The sequence below is a fragment of the Thermobia domestica genome, chromosome 15, assembly GCF_964235325.1.
Source record: "Thermobia domestica chromosome 15, izTheDome1.hap1.1, whole genome shotgun sequence".
NCBI lineage: Eukaryota > Metazoa > Arthropoda > Insecta > Zygentoma > Lepismatidae > Thermobia > Thermobia domestica.
In genome coordinates, this window is record NC_137468.1 from 74,445,844 (window position 1) to 74,469,769 (window position 23,926).

A 23,926-nucleotide genomic window follows, 5' to 3' on the forward strand; every position below is an offset into this window, starting at 1 on the left:
TTATTGTCTTGTAAAATGATTTTAAAGAAGAGAGTTCCCCTATTTCTGTTCTTTACAGAATTTCTAGAATGTCAACTGATTACTTAGGCTTAATATTAAGGTTTATATGCTCTGTATAAGTTAGTTTTGTGTAAAAAAAGAAAAGAAAAAGAAAGAAAGAAAGAAAAAAGAAAAGAAAAGAAAAAACGAGATATTTAACTATTGACTCTCATAATGGACGAACCATTTAACTTGTATGAGGTGTATACTATGTTTTTCTTTAGAGTAAGTGTTAAGAATTTATTCTTATCGGAATTCACTTTTATGAGCCATGTATTACACCAAGAGTAAAACTTATCTATGCCATTTTGAAGTACCGGTAGTTCGGAGTCTTCTGTACTGTTGACTTCCCTGAAGATTTTGCAGTTGGAACAAGCCGAAGAGCAGAAAATAAACCTGTACACAAGTGGACTTGTAATTGTGAAGAATTAATAAGTTCGTTACTCGTTATTTACGTAATTCATAGTTTTCAAGAAGAGGAGCTATAAATTTTCACGCAAGTATCTCGATCCACCGAAAGAAAATTTAGATATTTAGGATTTTTGCAAGTTTGCAATGCTTTTTAAGGAATCAAAACATACTGTTTTCTACATCCTTTTCAGGACCAAAGTCGTTACTAGTTTCCAAATCAGAACAAGAATCCTTGTAACGAAATTCCAAACTTTGATCAGCTGCTCAATTCCATTCTCAGGAGCATGAACGTCTTCCACACTTGTTCAAATAAGCTTTCCCCTCCCCCATGTCGAAGACAGGTGAACTCATGCACGCTAATTATTTAAATTTGAACAAGTAATGCCAACGAAGGTACGTATGAGACATGCTGCAAATTTAGCTCATGGTTCATTCGAAATAAAAATGTAAAGCAAAGGGGAGGTCTATGTCCATGGTCAATCCATGATATTAGTTGCACTATGGGCTTAACCCGTTGCTCGTCCGGAGAGTGTTAAGGCGGATTTCCATGCAAGCGTTCGTTGCGTTCCTTGGTTGAATAGCCAATTGAGAAAGTTGTTTAAGTATGGGTTCTACGTGTAATACAACTTTCTGTTGGCTACACATAGAAATCGCAAGCAACGAACGTAACGGACGCTTGCATGAAAATCCGCTCTTAATGATTTACTCGTCATTTAGCCTAATTCCCATTTTGCCTAACACTTTATCAGCTATCGATCACAGACAAAACCTACATCCGCCATTTTAGGTGGAATGCCAATTCTCATTATACCTAACGATCTTATCAGGAAGGAAATATCCCCTATCTAAAATATCTGACAGTATTTCCATGCTTATACATAAATAAATGACAGAAACTTACGTACAAAAGCCACATTTATTTCAAATAACTATAACATAAAATGTTTCAAATACACACACACAACAATGAAACAATAACTTACATCAAAGAAATTACTACAATCATATTAACATCTTACCACAATGAACAACCAAGCTTGCTTAAAAATCGATATTCATTTCAAATAGCAAAAGATATTTCAAATATACAATAATGTAGTTATATACAGTGTGAATACACACACAGTCGTCCTTCCTGATAAGATCGTTAGGCGTAATGGGAAATAAGCCAAATGGGAATTGGTATTTCACCTAAAATGGCGGATGTGATTTTTATTTGTGATTGACAGCTGATAAAGTGGTAGGTAAAATGGAAAAACATCGTTAATGATAACGCTTTTGGATACCCTATTCAAAATTTCTCATCGATTGCTTAAATGCAATTGAAGACATTTAAATTTTACTATTGAGCTCCCTCGTGGCTAAGTGGTTAGCGTACGCGCCTTTGGCGCGGGAGACCTGGGTTCAATTCCCACGGGGAACTCATGTGGTTCAGATTCCACGTTAATCAGTAGGTTCACGTCTCATATAGCCTCGCTGCTGAAAGGGACGCTAAACTAAAATCAACTCAAATTTTACTATTGTCTGGTTTTGCATCCTTCTGATCTTTATTGTGCCGTATGTCCATTAGCAGCTACAGCTTTGGAATATGTTAAACCTTCAGAGGGCTATCTAAATTTGCTTGGAGATTATTCAGAAACTATATAACAGTTAAGAAGCATTCCTGGTCACTTTATGTTTCACACATTAGGCAACATAAATTTTCTATTCTTAACCACGTCAGCTTTACGTAGGTGGAGTCAATGCACAAATGTTAAACAATTAATTAATTAACTTGCAGTTAACAAGAATGTATTAATTCATTACAGATATCACTCCTGATATAAAACTGAGGACTAATCGTGTCAATGGAGTACCAAGACGAGGAGCTAATGGGAAGTACAAGACACGATCATTGTGGTTATGCAACAATCTATTGGAAAATACTGACGGCCTCTGCCACGCAGTTGATGCATTGCTGATTGATCCATGCAGATTAGGATGGCTAGATCTCTCATTCAATATGATAACTGATATTACTGACGTTAGTATAAACACTTGTCTTTATTTTTACCATAGATTCTCTATAAGTAACACTTAACATGTTAGGTTCATTAAGAGAGATTACAAATGTTTCGCCAAGCTTTTTTATTTCTTTCGATATCCTCCTCCAGTTGCAAAAATACAAGTTGTAGTCAGGGGTGGATCAAGGGGGGCGATCACCTCCCCCCCTAGAAGAGGAAACTTTCTTATTTTATATATAAATAAAACCCATCTCAGAGTTTGCAGCTCTTAAAAGTAGCTCTAAGTAGCAGTATTACCACCCACCGCCCCCCCCAAAAGTCCGTCCTGGATCCGCCCCTGGTTGCAGTCGGACTCGGAAAATAGATTTCGTCCTATTTTTCCCGAGGAATCGTGAAGTAATGGGGCAGACACAACATTAATGTGACATTCATCCATACGTCATTAGAACAAGTACGACTAAAATCCTCTGAATGAAGATATCGCACTGCTAGCAGAATGTTCAGATGAGCGGCCCATTCTGTGCCCGGTAACTATGATGGTTGGAACAATTAATGCTTAGCGGTATTGTTAGACTGACAAGACCGAAATATGTTATTCGCAGACTTCTGGCGTTCTCCTTTAGGTCGACAATGCGAGATCACACTTGATGACGTCAAAGAAAAACTATTATCCTAATCTCGGCTCGGAGCGCTTTCCACATCTGCCGTAACGACCTCATGTCAGTAACTTTCATCTCTTTCTGGTATTGAAGAAAACATCAGTGGCGGATCTAGCCCGGGGCCGGGGGGAATTGTACCCCCAGTTTTTGGGTGACAAAAATAATTTAATTTATAGGGTGTCCAACATACAATGCAACCCAGAGTTTGGGATAGTAGAACTTTTGAACCTGAAGTTATACACAAGTAATGGTTATACCAAAATGAAGCCTTGTTTATGCATATATTTTGAAACTACAAGCAACGATTGAAGTACACTAGGAATCACACAGTGTTGCCAGATGTAACCAAAGGTGTAAATCAATTTTTTTGCAAAACATGTAAATTGACTCATAACACATACGTAGGCCTATGGATCTTCTGTCATTAATTTTCAGTTTGCTTAGTTGGAGTAGCTTGCAAAATATGGAGCAGAAAAAAGAATTTTTCATTTCCACCGATAACTAATCGGATAAGGCCTCTGTAAGGGGAAACTAGGGAAATCGTAGTTTTCATAAATTAACACTCTGAATTGGCAACCCTGCTGATGTTTCAGTGCATCAAAAGGTGTGTTAAGGATCTGTCTACATTATTCAATTCCTGAAAACAATTAGAAAGAAACTTTGAAATTATCATGATAAAAATTTTACTTACATGCACCCGGCAACACTGCTATTCATTTCTATGGGTCTATTTAAAGCAAGGGGTATACAAGAACAATTCTCGAACTATTCACAACCTGGAAACGGACATTCGTAGTGCCAATGAAAACATTAATACTTCTAATCTTCGTAAAGTTGCTGCCAACCTGGTGAAACGGGTGAACCAGTGTTTGAATCAAAACAGGGGACACTCCCAGATCCACTGTAGAGCTGGTAACTCATTTCTGATAGTAGCAGTGTTGCCGGGTGCATATAAGTAAACGTTTTACCATAATAATTCCAAAGTTTGTTTTTCATTGTTTTCAGGAATTGCATAATGTAGACAGATCCTTAACACACTTTTTGATGCACTGAAACATCAGCAAAGTTGCCAACTCAGAGTGTTAATTTATGAAAACTACGATTTTCCTAGTTCCCGCTTACAGAGGCCTCATCCGATTAGTTATCGGTGGAAATGAAAAAATATTTTTTCTGCTCCATAGTTTCCAAGCTACTCCAACTAAACAAACTGACAGAACATCCATACGCATGAGTTATGAGTCAATTTACATATTTTGCAAAAAAAAAAAAAAAAAAAAAAAATGATTATATTGATTTACACCCTCTGTTACACCTGGCAACACTGTGTGGTTCCTAGTGTACTTCAATCGTTGCTTCCTAGTTTCAAAATACATGCATGAACAAGGGTTCATTTTGGTATAACGATTATTCGTGTATCACTTCAGGTTCAAAAGTTCTACTATCCCAAGCTCCGGGTTGCATTGTATATTGGACACCCTGTATTATTTTTATACTTCTTAAAGTGTATAGTAAACTCATGATATACTTATCACAGTATGGGGCCTGGCTGGCTGCCCCCCCCCCAAGTATTTACCTTCTAGATCCGCCTCTGAGAAAACTCTTAGCGGAAAGTACTTTGCAACCAATAACGAGGCGAAGATAGTCTTGATGGAGTTTTTTCGAGTGAAGGGCTCGCATTTTTTTTTTTTCCAAAAGGGGTTTTTAAATCGTTAAAGCGGCATGACAAATGCTGATTCTTATGTAGAAAGATAAAACCTTAGTCTTTATTTTCACAGTTTATTATTTGTCTTGCACGAACGTCTATGTCCATAGGCGCTATGGGAGACTTTTCTATTTAACCTCGTATGGATGATTACAAAGAAATGAAAGAGAATCGCACTCGAAAAATGTTGTGCTAATCATAATTTACCAACAACTTGACGATGACATGCGAAGTCCGATGAAATAACTGAAATTGTTTTGACCATCGAACAATTTCTAACGTTTGGTACTTTCAAACAAATAATGTAGCCCCTGTAAGTTAGGCAAAGTTCTATTTTCAATATTGAGCGTAAAGTTTTCCAAATTTCTCAACCGACAATGTTGAACGGCATGCTTAGGCAAACGTTTGACTTTCCGATACAAGATTAGTCAACCGTGCGACGATTAACCAACGTTGGCCCAACATTGTTCGCTGATGGGAAAGTGGTAGAGTTTTGAAATGTCCTAATTTACTGAATTGTTAGTGATTTATCACTAAGGTTATTATATGTTTCATTTTGATTGAGACAGTCTCGATTTGAAGTCCTATGTCCTGGTGTGCGCTGGTTTACATTTTCTGCCTGTTTTTGCTTGTGGCAAACAGTGACGTAATGAGCCATTTGGGACGCGACTTTTGTTCAGTTGATTCGGGTTTGGGTTTTGCTTCTTAGACTTGGTCTGACCCGGTGACCCAGACAGACCCAGTAACCAGACCCACCAGGAGGCTCAGACAAACTCATTCACCCGGAGAGACTTAGTAATTCAAAAGTAGTAGAAATATGAGCTCTGCAGCATTTACTGCAGAATGTTATAGTTGACTAATGATATTCACTGCTTGAACTCGAACATTAATTTGTTTGATTCTCGTTGCGACATGTCTTAATAAAGTTACCATGTTTTTTTTTTTTTCTAATATTTCACATTTATTCGTCTTCCCATCCCATATTTGGTTTTTGAACATAGCCTAAACAAAAATAATTAACAACATATCGTTTGGGCTCAGCAAAATCTTCTATAGCTAATGTAAACGAGAAGTATTATATGATTAAACTCTAACGATCTCTCATAAGATAAACATATAGCTTACCTTTTCTGTGATTCTGACGCGTTTGAACCCTAATAAGTTTTGTAGTTATCTTTCAGTGCCATGCTTGACGTACACAAAAGCAAATAACAAGCGAGAAAGAAAATTATATTTAGTGAAAAGACAATGAGAGAGGAGATAATATATTTGTTAGAACTGTATGAGTATTAATGGCTTTTATGAATCTACCCTTCCACTGATATTTGACGAGTTTTTATCAGGGGTCCTAGGGCACTCCTGGTCATGGATCTGTCGGTGTCAACAGGTCTGGCGGCTAATGTGTCTAACTACCTCTGGGGTTTCATGACCCATTCCATCGCTGATAACAACCTTTCACACCATTTTGTGTGCCCTATGCTCATTGCAGTATTCTATAATATTATTTTTAGTATCATACTTCTACAGCTACATGAGCCTATACAGCTATAAATGACTAATTTATACAGAATAATAGGATATGTTAAATATCAGTAGAATGTGCCACTCAGTCGAGCAGTCATACAGTCAGGCAAGCAGTACATAGAACGGAGCGGTAAGAGTTAACTATTAGGAATTAGTGTTACTCACACTCTCACAGGTTGAGATGTTTTGCCTTCATAATAAATATTGTTGTTAACGGCTCGAGCGGCTCGGCTCACGGCTCAGTCACCACCGATCCGAACCGAGAAGTGAGCCGAGCGAACAGATCACCAACCCAGCCGGCTCGAGCCCTCGGCTAAGTTGGGCAGAATCGAGCCGGCTCGAGCCGATGGCTTACCTGGGCTGAGTCGAACCGAGCCGATGGCTCATTCCAACCGAATCGGCTTGAGCCGGTGGCTCATCCCAACCGAGCAGATGGCTCATCTGAGCCGAGTCAAACCGAGCCGATGGCTCATTCGAATCGAGCTGGCTCGAGCTCTTGACTCACCTCAGTCGAGTGAAACCGAGCCAATGGCTTGCCTGAGACGAGCCAAACCGAGAAGTGAGCCGAACCAACAGCTCACCAAACGAGCCGGCTCGAGTCCTCGGCTAAGTTGGGCAGAACCGAACCGAGCCGATGGCTCACCTCAACCGAACCAGCTCGAGCCGGTGGCTCATTCCAACCGAGCAAATGGCTCATCTGAGCCGAGTCAAACCGAGCCGATAGCTCATTCGAATCGAGCCGGCTCGAGCTCTTGGCTCACCTGAACTGAGCCGAGCCGGTTGACATCACTAGAGTACACTCCCGTCTATATACCTTAGTATTTTTAGATCCTGCTTCCACTACAGGCTTCAATCATGTATTTTCCAATATGCCACTTTTGACTGATGTACCTCTTATTGTCATCATGTATGTCACCACCACCGACCCGAAACGAGAAGTGAGCCAAGCCAATAGCTTACCCAACCGAGCCGGGTCGAGCCGATTGCTCACCTGAGTCAAGTCGAACCTAGCGGATGGCTCATCTCAGCCGAGCCGGCTTGAACCGATGGCTCACCTGAGCTGACTCGAACCGAGTCGATGGCTCATCTCAACCTAACCGATGGCTCACCTGAGCCAAGTCGAACCGAGCAGATGGCTCATCGCAACCGAGCCGGCTCTAGCTGATGGCTCATCTGAGCCGAGCCGATGGCTCATTCCAATCTAGCCGGTTCGAGCTGTTGGCTCAGTTGAACCGAGTCGAGTCGATATTTTCAAAATACGCTACCTTTCATGTGACTAACAACGCAATATTTAACAGCTGGTGTAACATTCATTTTTTTCTCCTATGTACACACGGAAAACAAAGTATTTGACAGTTGACAAATTTTCTTTTGCCAATAACTCGGGAACAAATGAATTAATTTGTATCTTTTTGTTGTTATTCTTAGAATAGTTATAACTTGACAACTTGCCAAAGTTGGTACTCTAATAGGTTAATTTATTGTTGAGTTATTAGGAAAAGCAATTTTGTCAACTGAAGAATACTTTCTTTCGTGACTGTACTTACTTATTCTATATAGCTATTGTAAACCTTATGTTGTTGTATCTCCTACCTTTGTAATTAACCGTTCATTTAATTGTAGTAAAAGAAACGTAAGAAAACAGCGCCTGCAATTTTTATGGCTGGTATGCCACGGAAAACCTCGGAAATGCGCACAAACTTAATTATGGAAATTCTTAACGAGTATACATGTAGGTTGACTAACAAGATTACTGCATTATCAGCCGACAACACATAGAAATTTGGAATGACAACCGAACAAGAAAGAATGTTTTCTAAAATGTGAATTCCAGTCTAAACAGAAGCTTATTAGGTTCGGGTTGTGTCGCTAATATTATTTAAAGTTCAAATGACCAATTACCAGTGGATATTGAGACGGTTGTGTGTAGGATATTTTCATACTTTCACATATACACTGTCCTTGAGCAAATTTGCAGGAATTTTGTGATTTTGTAGGTGTCCAATAAAAAAAAAATCTTGGACATTCGAATAACAGATGATTATCTTTAGCATCGGGAATTGATAGGATTATTCCTGATTTGAAGTCTTGCTTCTCTTCGGCAAGAATCATGCCCTACAAGACTGAAAAAATTTCTTTGACGGTAACACTTCGCTTCTGTTTTTGTAGTTCAGTTAAGAATAAATATACTTGTACGTACAATGATTGCATTAAGGAAATTGAAAGCAAAAAAAAAAAAAAAAAAAGTTGTACTTTTCTATGAGTTTCATTTACTTTTAATAGAATTATTAGAGATAGGAAAACTGAACAGTTTCCACCTACAAAATCAAAATCATTACTGCAAGAAGAGGGTGATATTAGAGGTAACATTTCAACAACAGTGTGACAAGTTCTATGACATGTTCTGATGTCCGTTAGTTATATTGAAAACTGAGCATCAGAAAATCCTGTTGAAGATCGTACATCGTTATCCTGGCTTTGTCTGATCTCAAAAGACATTGCATGTGGATAGGCTACAGGTAAATTATCGTTGGCGGTCATTTTAAACACTTCGGTCAGTGTGATATAGATGACGGCCAGTACTTTGAGCATATAAACTGGTTGAAAAAAATGATAGAATCCGAGAGGCCGATATAGAATTATAGTTCAAATGATTTGTTCATGGAAGATAAATGAGTACAAATTTTAAAGACATTTCATGAGGAGGGAATCGAGTTTCAGCATTTTCGTGTGTGAATGCCTCGGGACCAATGCCTCTGTAAAGTGCATATTTTCAATTATAAATTTATTATGGACAGATAAATAAACTGGACATCGACATCATGGAAACATGTGTGACCAGAAAATACTTAAAGATAAGGAATTACTTCAACAACTGCATGATTCAAGCAAGTACTCATTCATACACGCGCACCCAGAGCGATGAAATGGAGCAGAAGCAGAAACATCTCAACAATGAAAGTTTTTATTTAAATATCAATATATCAAGTTTTTTTAAAAAAATGATTTAGGATTTTAGGATTTTATATTTCTACACCAGTGCAGGGAGGTAAATGCAATTTTGCTGCTTTTATTTTGGTTGTAAAGATGAAAACATTGTGTCCCGAATTTTCATTTTTCAAAAACAACATCCCTAAGCAAATTCCTTTGCCAATTGTACTCCCTGCTATTATTTCTTTTATTAGAACTCTTAGGCTAATTGTTTGCTTATACGTTGAGTCCATCTTTTCATTCCATCCCAATCATTCATCTTTTCATACCATCCATTTTATCTAGTGGAATTTCAATTTTCTCGTGCAATGAGTACAGGGCCGGCCTTAGGTACAGGGCAGGTTTTCAACTAACTTGCGCAAATGTCTGTAGAACCTATATATATATTACGCTCTCCATGCTGATCTAGTGGTTGGCGCGTGCACCTGTGATGTACACCTTGTCTCAAAAAGGTTGAGCGCATTCTTTATTGGTGTTTTGAGGCAAAAATTTTCAAAGTCCAACTTCGGGTATCTTCGGGAAATAGTAAACCAGGTTCGAACCTCCAAGCCAGCCTTTGCTATCGGGAAAAAGTTAGCAGATGGGTTTTTCTTCTTTTAAATATAATAAGACTTGTTACCAAGTGTTGAAAAAAAGCAACATTGATTGAAATATTTAATAATACAATATTTCGAAACTTTGTATTAATGTCAGCTCATGTTTGTTTGTCATTTAGCTCTCCATACGTGATGGAACATTTAGAAACGTAAACGAATGTTTCCATATGTAAAAGAATGCTCAAAGTTAAGACATAGAACATAATTATCACCTGAGTACTAAAATAAAAATCAAAGTAAAACAAAAACGGCGTTTCTAGTGGGTATGAATGTCATAATTTTCTTGAAAACCGTTATACATCGCTAAAAATACCTTAGCACAAGTCCTTGTGTTAGCTCACTGGTAAGCTGTCGGATTTCAAATCATAAGGTTGAGAGTTCGAATCCCATCTGGGCCAATGCTCTTTTAAAAATTATATTTTCCGCAATACATGAAAAATTATATAAAATAATGAAATTAAATACATCAGTTTTTATATATATAACATAATCATTGCAGAATGTAGTAATTATTATGTTTAAAATATAACATCTGAAATAGGTAGGTGTTCACAGTAGGTCTGTATTATATATATGAGAATGTTAAATACAAGTTAAGAAACTCGTTCACTAGCAATAAATAAATCATGTAGTGTATTTATTTGCAGCTATTTGTCATACAGATGTAACTTCTCAATATTCTCAATACAGCATGTCATTTACATTCGTGAAATACAGTATATTCCTACGGATATAGAAAGTGTGTAAACAGAGTATCCAAAGTCGGATCCTGCTTCAAGACACATAACTTTTCCCGATCCCCTTAACGTCACGGGAAGAAACACAAATTCTCTTTAGAACGGAATATCGTTACTTAGAGTCTCATTCGAATACGTTGGATATGCTTTTGTATATTCATCTTTCTCTCTCTCTCTCTCTCTCTCTCTCTCTCTCTCTCTCTCTCTCTCTCGCTCTCTCTCTGTCGCTTTGTTTATGTGTTGCGGAATATCCCAAGTTGAATACAACATTTGCAAAGTATATGACCATCAGAGTTATGGAATACCGGAAATTGAAAGTCGTGTTTCTTCAGGTTGGATTTGCGTGTTCATGTTAGCTCACTGGTAGAGTACGGGCTTGTTAATGAGGTCGTCTTGAGTTCAAAGCCTGCAGAGAATATCTCTTTTTTTTTGTTTGTAGAATTGCACAGAAATCGGATTCAAGGAGTGGTTTACTTCTAGAAATATTTTCAGAAGCGTTTAGGTAGCCCTCAAAAGGACTGTTTTCGGGAGTTATGGCGGGGACATTAATATTGTGTCCAATACCCTTCTGAATTTATTACACGCCCCATTCTTCGGGGCATAGAATCTATTAAATGGGTGACAAATTTATCTCCTTCCCCTACCTCTAGCTATGCTTCGGAAACAAGATGCCACAGGTCATCCTGGGTTCTTGGTGGATCTGCCTCAGGCCAACTATCCCTTAGAGCACGCTTCACTTCTGCCCACATATTTTCCATGAGATTGAGGTCTGCTCCACGAGGCGGCCAGTCAATTAAATCAATCTCAGGCTGCCCTGCGAACCATTCCTGAACCACACGGGAAGTATGTATTGGCGACTGGTCTTGCTGGAACTGAATTACACCATCAGGCGGAAATACTCGTACAGATGGCACCATGATATTACTCATAATATCTAAGTACTGAGCACTGTCCAGGTGTCTTTCAATTCTGTGAAGCTGTTCTGCTCCGCGCCTGAAAATCCAACCCCAACATGAAATAGATACATGGCCACTGCGATTTCAAGCAGCAACACATCCAGGGTCATATCGGGTGCCTCTCGGCCGATACACAAAACGGCGTCCCTCATTTGATGTTGTGAATATGGATTCATCTGAGAAAACTACGTTTTCCCAATTGCGACCCACATTCGCCTGTGCAAACGCGAGACGGTAAATTTTGTGGTCGTCTGAGAGTTTTTCCTTCACGGCAGCAACAGAGCCACGTAACCCAGCATGACGAAGCCTTCGCAGAGCTGTATGCTTACTACCAGGAAAAAGAGAATCTTCCCTTAGCTGTCTAGACGTCCATAGTGGGTCTGACCGGGCTTCGTTTACTAATCTCGCATCTTCGGCTTCGGTTGACACATGCGGACAACCAGAAGATCGTAAATTACCAGTTTGATGTGTAGGACCATATTTCCGAATCCATCGCCTTCCTCTAGAGGCCGGGACACCTACTCGCCTGCTAGCTGCAGTTGCAGAATAGCCTTCCAACTCCCATAAAGTAATTATTGCTGTACGTCTATCCATAGTTACCAATGTTCTGAGCTGTGAGCAGGAAGCAATAGGTAAAAGCTAGTACCTGACGTGTGGTTGGTTAATTGCACGACACGCCTATTGTGGGGAACGACTTGGTCAACGACTAGCGAAAGAAATCTGAAAATGGTGCGCCGTAATAACAATATCAAAAACAGTTTTTATAAAGGAGTATTAATACATACGAAAAGCTGTTTAAAGAATGAATTGTTATACTGACTTTACACGTATAAAAACATATACCATATACCAAACAGATTGAGCAATATTATGATAGCTGTATTGAGACGAACACTTTCGAAGTCCAACTTCGGGTATCTTCTGAAAACAGTAAACTAAAGCTGCTGGTTCGAACCTCCAAGCCAACCTTAGCAATCGGGAAAAAATGTACAGATATGTTTTTCCTTCTGTTAAATATAATAAGACATGTTGAAATGGTATTAAGTGTAGAAAAAAAGTAAAGTTGATTGAAATAGTTAATGATACAATATTTCGAAACTATATATTCACACTCTCGTTTCGTCATTGTGATTTCCATACGAAAAAAAAATACGTATGAGCTCAGTTATATTTCAGAAGCAGCTTCCGAAAAGCGGTCATGTTAGCTCAGTGGTACACCCCCGATACCCGATTAAATCGTGAGTTCGATACCCGTTCAGGTGAGATTCTTTTATGATATTCTACTTTCCTCAATGCATGAAAATTATGTAAAATAGTTACATTACAATTCATCAGCTGTACATATCAGTTGAATATAAAAGCAATTCTTATCTTTAAAATATAACATCTGAGGTATTGACAGAACGTCGGTATGTTATATGTGAATATTAAATACAAATTAAGAAAATCGTGTAATAGCAATAAATAAGTTATGTAATGTATTTATTTGCAGCTATTTTCATACGCAGGTAACTTCTCAATATTCGCATTACAGCATTTAGGTAGAGAATATCGAAAATCGGATCGTGGTTCAAGACAAAAAACTAGCTAGCCCCAAACTGTCACGTAACAAATTCACGAATCGCAAAAGTAAAGTGAAGAGATTGAGAGCGGTAATACCTTAATCGCTCTCTCTCAACTCTCTCTTATCTGCATTTATACATATAAAAGTGTATGTACACGGTGCATGTATGTTCCGACATAACTCATGTATGCCTAGAGCAGGGTTTCTCAACCTGGGAGTCGTGGCCCCTAGGGTGTCGCGAAGATAAGCGGAAGAGATAAATATAGTTAGAATCTAATACCGGAAATTATTTTGAATTTTGTTCTGATAGGCATACTTTTATTTTTTATACATACTGTAAAGAACAATAAAAAATAAGTCTACTGAACATTTTCAAAGGGTGCAGAGTTGTTTAAAAATGAATTTAAATGAAAGACGTATGATATGATACTAATGAGAACTGTATATAGAAATACTAGAAAAATACACATGGAACAAAACCTGCACATTGAAATACAATTAAAATTGAAACCTAATGAGATACCTAAGCATGGTGTAATTTCACTAGTGCAGCAATGCCCGGTTCAATCTTCGTGACGAACATTATGAAGCCATTTTCAACTGATAAGCGATTTCTTGTCTTTGTTTTAATGTTTACCATTAAGAAAAAAACTTTCGCACAAGTACGATGTAGCAAATGGAATTATTACTTTTAAAGCAGCAGATACCAGACCAGGATATTCTTCTCTCCTCATCAGGCAGAACTTGTCCAAGTCTTTGTTACAGAAAATTAGTTGCAAAGACTTGTAGCATGATCATTCTATTATTTGGTTAAGAAGTTGTGGGCTTAGATCAGATACGTTAATGGCCTCTTCAAAGAAGGAGTTTAACATCCATCTTGAACCAGCACCTTCGTCGTTGGGAATATAGATAGTACAGTTACTGTATCCACTGTCAATGCCGGGCGCCGAAAAAAGGGGGCACAAATTTCGGAGGAAGTGTGTTACTCATGTTAGGAAAGTAGGGATGCACGCGAGACAAGACGAGACGAGAAATGGAAAAGTTTCGTCTCGTCTCGCAACCTCAAACGTTGGTCTCGTCTCGCGTAAGGTCTCGTCTCGCAAATGTGAAGTCTCGTCTCGTGTCTCGCATAAAATTTTGAGTCTCATCTCGCATCTCGCGCGAGACTTTCTCGCATGGTCTCGCAGTCTCGCATATATTCTAGGTCAAAATTTTGCAATGTGTTATTCTATGGCTGCTAATGAATGATGATGTGATATTCTGTCCGAAGGCAGGTATTTGACCTAAAAGTCCCTTGGCAAGGTGAATGGTGGTTTGCCATTGCTTTCCATGGGATGAATGTTCATAACATCCTAAGGAGACGGAACCTAGAATTCAACATGGTATTCGAACTTGTGTCCCCTCCGCTCCAAATTAAAAGAAAAGTTGTGCTGGAATTTGATCGCTGGACCATTAATTTTCGTCAAATTAATAGCATAATTTACAGCAAAACCAGCATAAATTGTTGCTGGATCCAACATTGTTTTCCAGCTTAGAGGTGTCCAGCAATATTTGGCTCTTCTAAAATATCGTCGCCACTATCAACATTTACACGTTTTGGTCGTTTCCTTGAAGGGTGAGTTTCCAGTATAAAGATGTTTTTATACCAACAAAAGGGCTTGTACACAACAAAAGAACTCCTCACAACACAATACGACCCAATTCTTTTGGTTCGTTCGCGCTTGTAGCAATGTTGGATTATCGCATTTTATCAACTTTCGCTTTCAACTTATACTGCCAGATCTAGAAAATAAAATTACTGACAGATATAGGGCAATTCCTACCATCTCTCACGAAACCTATAGGGACATCCTGCCAAGCCAGTATTTGAATTAAACTTCCGAACTAGAGGGGGATGTTTTTGATAAATATATGGAAAGAAAATACTTATTCCATGTAAAAATATCATGTTATTTCTGCGAGCCGGGCCGGGGATAAACTTTGACGAGAGGGGATTTCCCCGCCATCCCCCAACATTAATCGCTGTAGTAATGTGAAAAAGACAGAAACAACAGAAATATCATATTTCGCAGCAATAGGGAGTCTTATTCGCTTTTCAGACCAAAAATAGAAGTTCATGTATTCGTGCGCGCCCGCGTGTATGTGTTTGTGTCGCAAAAAAGGTCCTAAATCTATGCTGTAATAAATTTCCAATTTACAAAGCTTTTCTTTTTTAGAAACTAAAGAAGGCTTTAATTCTGAAAATTAACCTTCATTAATAATAAATCTCATAAAATGTCTATTGCCCCAATCACTTTTTTGTTCCTGGAGGCATTAACACTCAACTTAGAAAACTCAATAAATGTAAAATTACTAAATATACAATTAAATGTAATTCATAAATGTTGCGAGACTGCGAGAAGTCGGAAAGGCAGCGTTTACTTTTGAAAATTTTATTGAGCTTCGTGCCAACCATGGTGGCGCTTCGCAGCTAGTCTGTCGATCTCACTCGCTCCGTCGTATACTCTCGCCCCGAGCGCTGATTTTCCATGCCACGGCACTGTTCACTATAAACTAGAAATGGATTCTACTATTATAGAAATAGGTATGTTAAAAATCCCACACAAGCTTATTATAAAACACAAATTATAAAAGAGTCGCTGGCAAGAGGATGTGATAAAAGGGGATCGTGATAGGAATTAGATTGAGAACCACTGGCCTAGAGTAATTTTAACCAAATTTCTTATAGTCTGAAAAAGAGTGCTGTCGGGTTACCTATGGTGAATGGGAGGGGGATACATATAAAAGATTGCTATAGAAAATGATCGGTATTAGTGTCGAATTCATAGTTTTCGGGGTCGCTTAGATAAATAGTGTGACTTTCGATTTCGCTTAACTCCGATTAAGCTCTCATTAGTAGGGATGGGAACGAGCGACTTTTCTTTGAAACTCTACTCGACTCGAAACAGACATCTTTGAGGTCTACTCTAGGACTCGGCGCGAAAAATATCCTCCAACTCGACTCGGATTAGAGTCGAGTCAAACTGAAACGAACCAAATCCTGTGTGTAGTCCTACCTAGACAATACATAGACAATATAATTATTCTATTATCAATTATACTACTATTACTACAAATAATAATAATAATAATAATAATAATAATAATAATAATAATAATAATAATAATAATAATAATAATAATTATTATTATTATTATTATTATTATTATTATTATTATTATTATTATTATTACAATATCGTGTATAAACATGAACGATAGATGGTTAGTAAAGGAATACTAAAAGCTAGTTGACTGCCGACGTCGGTAGTCATGACGTCTACAAGGCAAAGACATCGTTCATTACCCTAAGCTGTAAGCGTCGGTGGACTAAAGATGGTCAACTATTGACCTCTCGCCAAAAATTGGTGGCCCCGCAGCGACAATCCGCGGTGGCCCGAGTTCCATCTTGAAAACTTTACTACCAGCGGCAGAGACGCGATGAAACGACAACGAACCACAAAATTACTCTCCCAAAATATGTTAAAATGCCTATATGTGTGATTTGTTTATATTTAGGTGAGTCAAAAAAACACAAAACAAATACCCCGGGGTGGACGCGAACTATCAATATTACGATTACTAGGCACGTGTTCTTCTGATTTCCCCACGAAAACGATCATAAAAAGCTTGCTTGTTGATGGATAAATCATTGACGTCTTACTTTAGCCAATCAGACAAACCCCTACATCTCGAGTTCTAGGAGGTGATACCGTGAACCGTTTCAGATTTATTGCTTTCTGGTGGGGTACTATCTATGTGCAAAATTTGAGCATAATAGCCGACATGCATCTTCGGTGCCTCTTATCTTTAGTACAATTTTAACCAGAGATGGTGTGGGTCAATGAAAATTTGATCCACGACCCACCATGATCCAGTATCACCCACCACCCAAATGACCCATTGGCCCACTCTGACCCATCATCCATCGTGATCCACTCTGACTCACCACCAACTATGAACCACTCTGAAGCATTGCGACCAACTCCGACCCACCAACACCCATCGACATCAACTCTGACCCATGATCCACGTCCTCTTCTCCGTTGACTAAAGAGGCTACACTTGTAATAAAACAAGACTGTGAAATTATCACTTATCGGAGTTTGAATTTCTACCGTCAATGGCTCAAGCACCTCTCTGTTACAATACTGATGGATCTGACCTTTACGATATATAATGGCAAAGTGTTTCTCAACTTCCGAATTAAAATGAATTTAAATTTATCATATATAATTATTTCTTTGTTGCCTTACAGACACATTTCAGTAGAAAATAGGATGAAATTTGAAAGTCTCAAATCAAGGAAAAGTAGACCAACGTAAAAAAAGAAAGAAAAACTAATTTTCTATATCATTAACCACCTGGAGTGCCACTCTTTATCTAATCCACCTCGAAAATTATGGATTCGACACTAATGTCGGTCTTTATATATATATATATATATATATATATATATATATATATATATATATATATATATATATATATATATATATATATATATATATATATATATATATATATATATATATAATTTTGATGTTAGCCCCTTTCATTTCTCCCAGGAGAGCAAACGGATACTGTCACCGTTAGGACTAAATTTGGTCTTAAATGACATTAAAATTTCTACCAATTAATTTAGCGACCAGTGTTGCATTTAAAAGCTCAGTGCCCCTACGCACTTTTGCTCTCGGCGCCCCCAATAACTACATATTTCTCCGCCCCTTCATCCCTAACTTAAAAATAAAACTTAATTCGAATATGCTTAGTTAGTGAATTTATTACATTTAAATACCACTCACTACATGCTACAGGTAGAACTACGTAACAAAAAAATAACAAATGTGAAACGTGTTCTGAATTATTTTTAAATTTCTTACGCTATTATTATACATATTAGAACAGTAAAAGAGGATTGTTAATGAAATAGTATATTTGTTCTTGATTGTTAACTCTTTCATACGGAAAAAATTAAACTATTATTCAAGTTTTAAACTTCACTCTGCAAATATATTGCCCTATAGGCAATGGGACTAATGTGAAATGTGGACTAATGTGGACTAATGTGAATGCGACACTGTTAGCGGCGCTGAAAACTTACGATTCGATTCTAATATCGGTTGATTTCGATATTTTTATGTCGCTACGTAACCACCCTGGGTGCTAATGGGAGCTTAATTGGACTTGAATTGAAAGAACTATTCACCTAAGCGACCACGAAGCTATGGATTCGATACTACTATCGACCCGTTTCTAGCATTTTTGATATGTATCCCGACAGTACTCTTTTCCAGACTGTAAGAAATACAGTTATAATTGCGCTAGATATATCAGAATTATGTTGAAACACACACATACATCCACTTTTATATTCTGTATAAATAGAGAGTGAGCGAGCGAGCGAGAGAGAGCGACTAAAGGCATCACCATTTCCACATTGCAAAAGCATATATCAGGAATTGAATTGAAAATCTATGTAAAGACTTTCTGCTGTAGCGTGCTTCATAAGGACAATTCCAGTCTGCTCACGTGACCTTTGGGGTTCATGAATTTCTTGCGAGCGTTGCGACTTTGGATTCTCTGTTTAAACCCTCGGTTTATGCATCGAATAAGTTTTCAAGAACATAAATGACATGCTGTATTATGAATGTCGAAAATTACCCTCTATATGACAAATAGCTGCAAATAAATACACTACATGATTTATTTATTGCTAGTGAACGAGTTTCTTAACTTGTATTTAACATTCTCATATATATAATACAGACCTACTGTGAACACCCACCTATTTCAGATGTTATATTTTAAACATAATAATTACTACACTCTGCAATGATTATGTTATATATATAAAAACTGATGTATTTAATTTCATTATTTTATATAATTTTTCATGTATTGCGGAAAATATAATTTTTAAAAGAGCATTGGCCCAGATGGGATTCGAACTCTCAACCTTATGATTTGAAATCCGACAGCTTACCAGTGAGCTAACACAAGGACTTGTGCTAAGGTATTTTTAGCGATGTATAACGGTTTTCAAGAAAATTATGACATTCATACCCACTAGAAACGCCGTTTTTGTTTTACTTTGATTTTTATTTTAGTACTCAGGTGATAATTATGTTCTATGTCTTAACTTTGAGCATTCTTTTACATATGGTAACATTCGTTTACGTTTCTAAATGTTCCATCACGTATGGAGAGCTAAATGACAAACAAACATGAGCTGACATTAATACAAAGTTTCGAAATATTGTATTATTAAATATTTCAATCAATGTTGCTTTTTTTCAACACTTGGTAACAAGTCTTATTATATTTAAAAGAAGAAAAACCCATCTGCTAACTTTTTCCCGATAGCAAAGGCTGGCTTGGAGGTTCGAACCTGGTTTACTATTTCCCGAAGATACCCGAAGTTGGACTTTGAAAATTTTTGCCTCAAAACACCAATAAAGAATGCGCTCAACCTTTTTGAGACAAGGTGTACATATTCTCGAACCCGATTCCCGCCCCAATCAGGGCTTCATCGAAACCTTTTTCCCTATATGTTTTTAGCCAGTCACAAAGCTTTTGGAATGATGAAAGTCCAGTAGTAACTTCCATGGATATATATATATAAAATTTAAAATGTCAAAATTTAAAACTATTCGTTTAATTTTATTTTAATTAGCTTTCACAGACCACTTTCTCTATGTTTACAAAATGCTAGCTTTTCAAAACCATCACAGAATAAAGCAAATAACCCCTATTTGCTTCCATTAAATCGTGAAAAATAACACAGATTTTAGACACAAAATAACACCAATTTTTGGAATAAAATAAAACGAAAACTTCACGACTCTACATATTATAGGTAGATTTAAACCATGCAAAAACATAAAAATAATATTTACGTTAATATATAATTCTAAAATTAGCATATAAAGCATAATATATTCCCCATATATACACTATCTCGTAATTTATGCGTACAATCTAAGAAAATTTTAAAAAATGAAACACTATGGCGAAAAAGGACGTTAATACAGATTACTACTCCTCACATCCCATGCCGTTAACGTCGCCAATATCTAGTGGCCCACTTACCGGTAAATGTCGATCTTCGATATACCGACGCGTCGAAGGATTACCGCTGATTTGGCACTGGCGGCAGAGTTTCATCGAGTTGAAACAGATATCTAGAGTCGGGGTGTTGATTGCGTAGCAGCAAAAACTTAATTTTGGTCCGCGTTCATTCGATTCGCCAAGGAGTCGCAAAAAGACCAACACAAACTATCGCCTGTCATGTGCATGCGGTCAATTTTATATATATATATATATATATATATATATATATATATATATATATATATATTCCTGACGAATTGTTCCTAATGTGAGATCCGGGGTTCAAGAGTAACTCCTGCTTCTAAATCATGAACTGGAAACTCTTGAGATTAGTGTGTATATAATTGTATGGATTTAGATGGCTACTATCGCCGACCATTAGAAAGTGAATACTATGGGAGTACTATGAAATAAAGAAAAATAGACGCGCGTCATTTTGATATGGTCATGGCCAACGCATTTTATCTGATCCCAAATTGTTATCGTTGAATATACAAGGTTAAAGGAGTATTCTGGGCAAGTTAAAAAGATTTCAACTATTTACCCCTCTACAAGCAAGGTTTTCTTCATCGCCTCCGTGGCGAAGTCGGAAGAACACGCGCCTAGTAATCATAAGGGGTGGTTCCTGCCCATCACGTGGTACTTTTTGTTGGGAGTCACTTGGTGCAGTTCATTTTTAGGTAATACCCAGGAAGATGTTGGGAGTGAAAGTGTTAAAAGTTAGTGGGTAGATTGTGTAAACGAAAGAAGAACGTAATTAAGATTAGAACAATGGTTTACCAATCAGCTGAGGACAGTAAAAGCACAGTCAGACAACAGAAAAGTGTATACGAGATTCAAACAAAGAGAAAAGAGATATAATTAGTCAAGAGATGTGATGGTATTCAGAGAATATGTTATTGTAGAAGTGTGAAATAAAGAGTATTGTGAAAAGTACATATTATTGTATTTTTCACAATACAGTACTTCTTTCTCCCAGGTCATAACATGCGAGTGATTTTAATAGGCACATGCCTAACAAAATCTACCTCAAATATATATTTGTACATGGACGCTAAAAGCCAGCGTGTAGTAAGCGTCATATTTATTCAACTTTCAGCAACCTATTTGAAAGTTATTCGGTGAAGTTCTTGAAACTTTAATATTATAAAGATAACCAAGAAAGTTCTGTCGCTTTTTGTGGAGGTCTGTGTTCAATTGGCCCTCACACCGTGACTTGGATGCAAATGGAGATAAATCGAAGGTCAGTTGTTGCTGTGGATATACCCAACAACTACCTGATAGGGGCAGGTCAGTTACACAGTGAACTTGCGTAAGGACAACGTAAACATGGGACCTCCACTGAGAGCCCTAAGGGCGAGTATGGTGTACGAGTTCAAACTGAGGTCAAACGCTGCTGTAGCAAGGGAGAAGATATGCCAGGCCTTTTGTGAGAGTGTTGTGACTACGCGGACAGTGCAACGGCGATTTAACAAGTTTAAAACCGGTGACAAACCACTGGAAGACGCAACACGTTGCCAGAAGACCAACACATGTACAAAATGAAGATCTTCAGGCAGCAATTAAGGCGAACAGTGGCCAGATATGTGAGGAACTGAGACTACAATTCAGTGTGAGTGAAGAAACCGTTCGGCAGCACCTACATTAACTTGGGAAGCACTGGAAGTTGGGTCAATGGCTTCCACATGATTGGATCCGAGCAAGAATGCAACGCGAGCAGATACCTGTGTTACTTTGCTGTTTTGTCTGAGGAAGGAGAAATTTCTGGAAGGGTGTTAACATATGATGAGAGGTGGGTCCTGTACGAAGTTCCACGGTGTCGTCATCATTAGCATCCTATGAACCAGTTCAAAAACAGTCAAAACCAGCACTGAACCAAAAGAAAGTCCTCCTGTGTGTTTGGTGGAATGCTCGTGGCATCGTGCATCGGGAACTTCTAGCAGTTTGTCAGAGCATCAATGCAACTGTGTACTGTGAGCAGTTGGTTTGTATTCAAGAACAACTCAAAACTCTGGAGCCAGCACATCTGAATCGCAAAGGGGTCCTCCTGTTACAGGACAATGCTAAGCTCCACGTGGCTAGGATGACCAGGGACACCATTCTATGCCTTTTGTGGGAAACACTACTGCATCCGCCATTCCCCCCCCCCGGACATTGCACCATCCGATTACCACCTGTTCTACCGCAATAGAATCCATGGCCTTCCAGAGCATTGGCAGAAGGTCGTCGATGCTGGTGGCGACTATTTTTGATCTTTCAGGTACGTCTTAGGTGACATATCAATGTTCGAAGGTTGTAGGTGAAAAAGTGACAGAACTTTCTTGGTTACCTTTATAATAACAAAGCTCCGCCTCCTTTGGAGACAAGAGGACGCTCGAACCAAAATTATAAAAATTTTTCCAGTTAGTAGTTGAGGTATGAAAGGTTTCAAAATTTTGTAAACTGTAGGTAGCCCTTGGATTATTTACTTCTATTTTTCCTTATAGAGAAAACCTTATTTATAGTACGTTTTTATCTTTGTAAATAGCTTGCAGAACTTTTAAATTTTGATGAGAAAACAAGCAAGCATTGGACTTTTTATTTTATTTTTTATTTTTATATAACAGGTTGAACTAGATCTATTGAATTACTGAAGAATCTGACAAATCTTCAAATTCTTTTTATGAAACATTTTTATTTTGCATTTTTGCTGCTGTAGGTCCTTAAATCTATTCTTAAAATACTTGAGTTTGTGGAAGTTTAATAGAATATCATTTTCAAAATATTTCATGGAAAAATTAAACAAAAAATCCTATTATCAGAAAGTCTGTGTGATATTTCACTTTGCTCGTACTAATCTGTCCCCACATGGGGAAGATTGGTACAGATTGCAGACATTTCGTAAAATGTAATTTACTCCAGGTGGAACATTGGTAGATTGTACATTGTAAAGTAGCTAAAGAATCGCAGTTTAAGTAGGAAAAAAAATCATGTTTCTGAAGCTGGTGATATGTTCTAAAATCTCGGGTAAGTAAAAATCGTACCAATGTCCCCCTCTTCTATAGGAGGATGTTGACTATAGGAGGATGTTGACCGAGCTATGGTAAGGGTAATTTTGGACTGTCGAAGGAGATTTCCTCCCTATTTTTGATAGAGGTAGAATGTGAATACGGGCTAAGGTATCCTTCTCAGAGTAATTTTCCTAAGGACCACTTTCATTCCTAAATTTTGGAGGGGATGCATATCCCTGAATATCGGTTAGTAGTAACAACATCACTGTAACCTCACGCTCACATTACTAGTCTCATATACTCATTTTATCTCATACCTCAACGTCTGACATCACGTTTGCTCGATGTATTTTCCATTACCAGTCTGATATTGCTCTTACAACATCAACCGCTAACACATTAATATCATCTTACCAGCATTAGGACCACTCAAATCCAGGTTCACAGAGCAATTCACGGTGTGGGAGACAGTGGTCCAGTGGTAGAGTGATCGACTCATACACAATAGGTTCTTGGTTCTAGTTCATGCTGGAGAACATCGTATCTGGGAGTTTTCTCCGGGTTTTACCCTTAGTTCACATTTTCATTCCACTTAGGACAGG

General features: G+C 37.9%; 1 protein-coding gene across 2 annotated transcripts in view; it reads left to right on the forward strand.

Moving 5' to 3' along the window:
* LOC145671085 (leucine-rich repeat-containing protein 51-like) overlaps nt 1-23,926 on the forward strand; it is a 45,314-nt gene that overhangs the window by 14,543 nt on the left and 6,845 nt on the right. For both annotated transcript variants that reach the window (XM_081739830.1, XM_081739831.1), the window contains exon 2: nt 2,259-2,473. In XM_081739830.1, the coding sequence (XP_081595956.1) occupies nt 2,259-2,473 (215 nt within the window). The remainder of the gene's footprint in view (nt 1-2,258; nt 2,474-23,926) is intronic.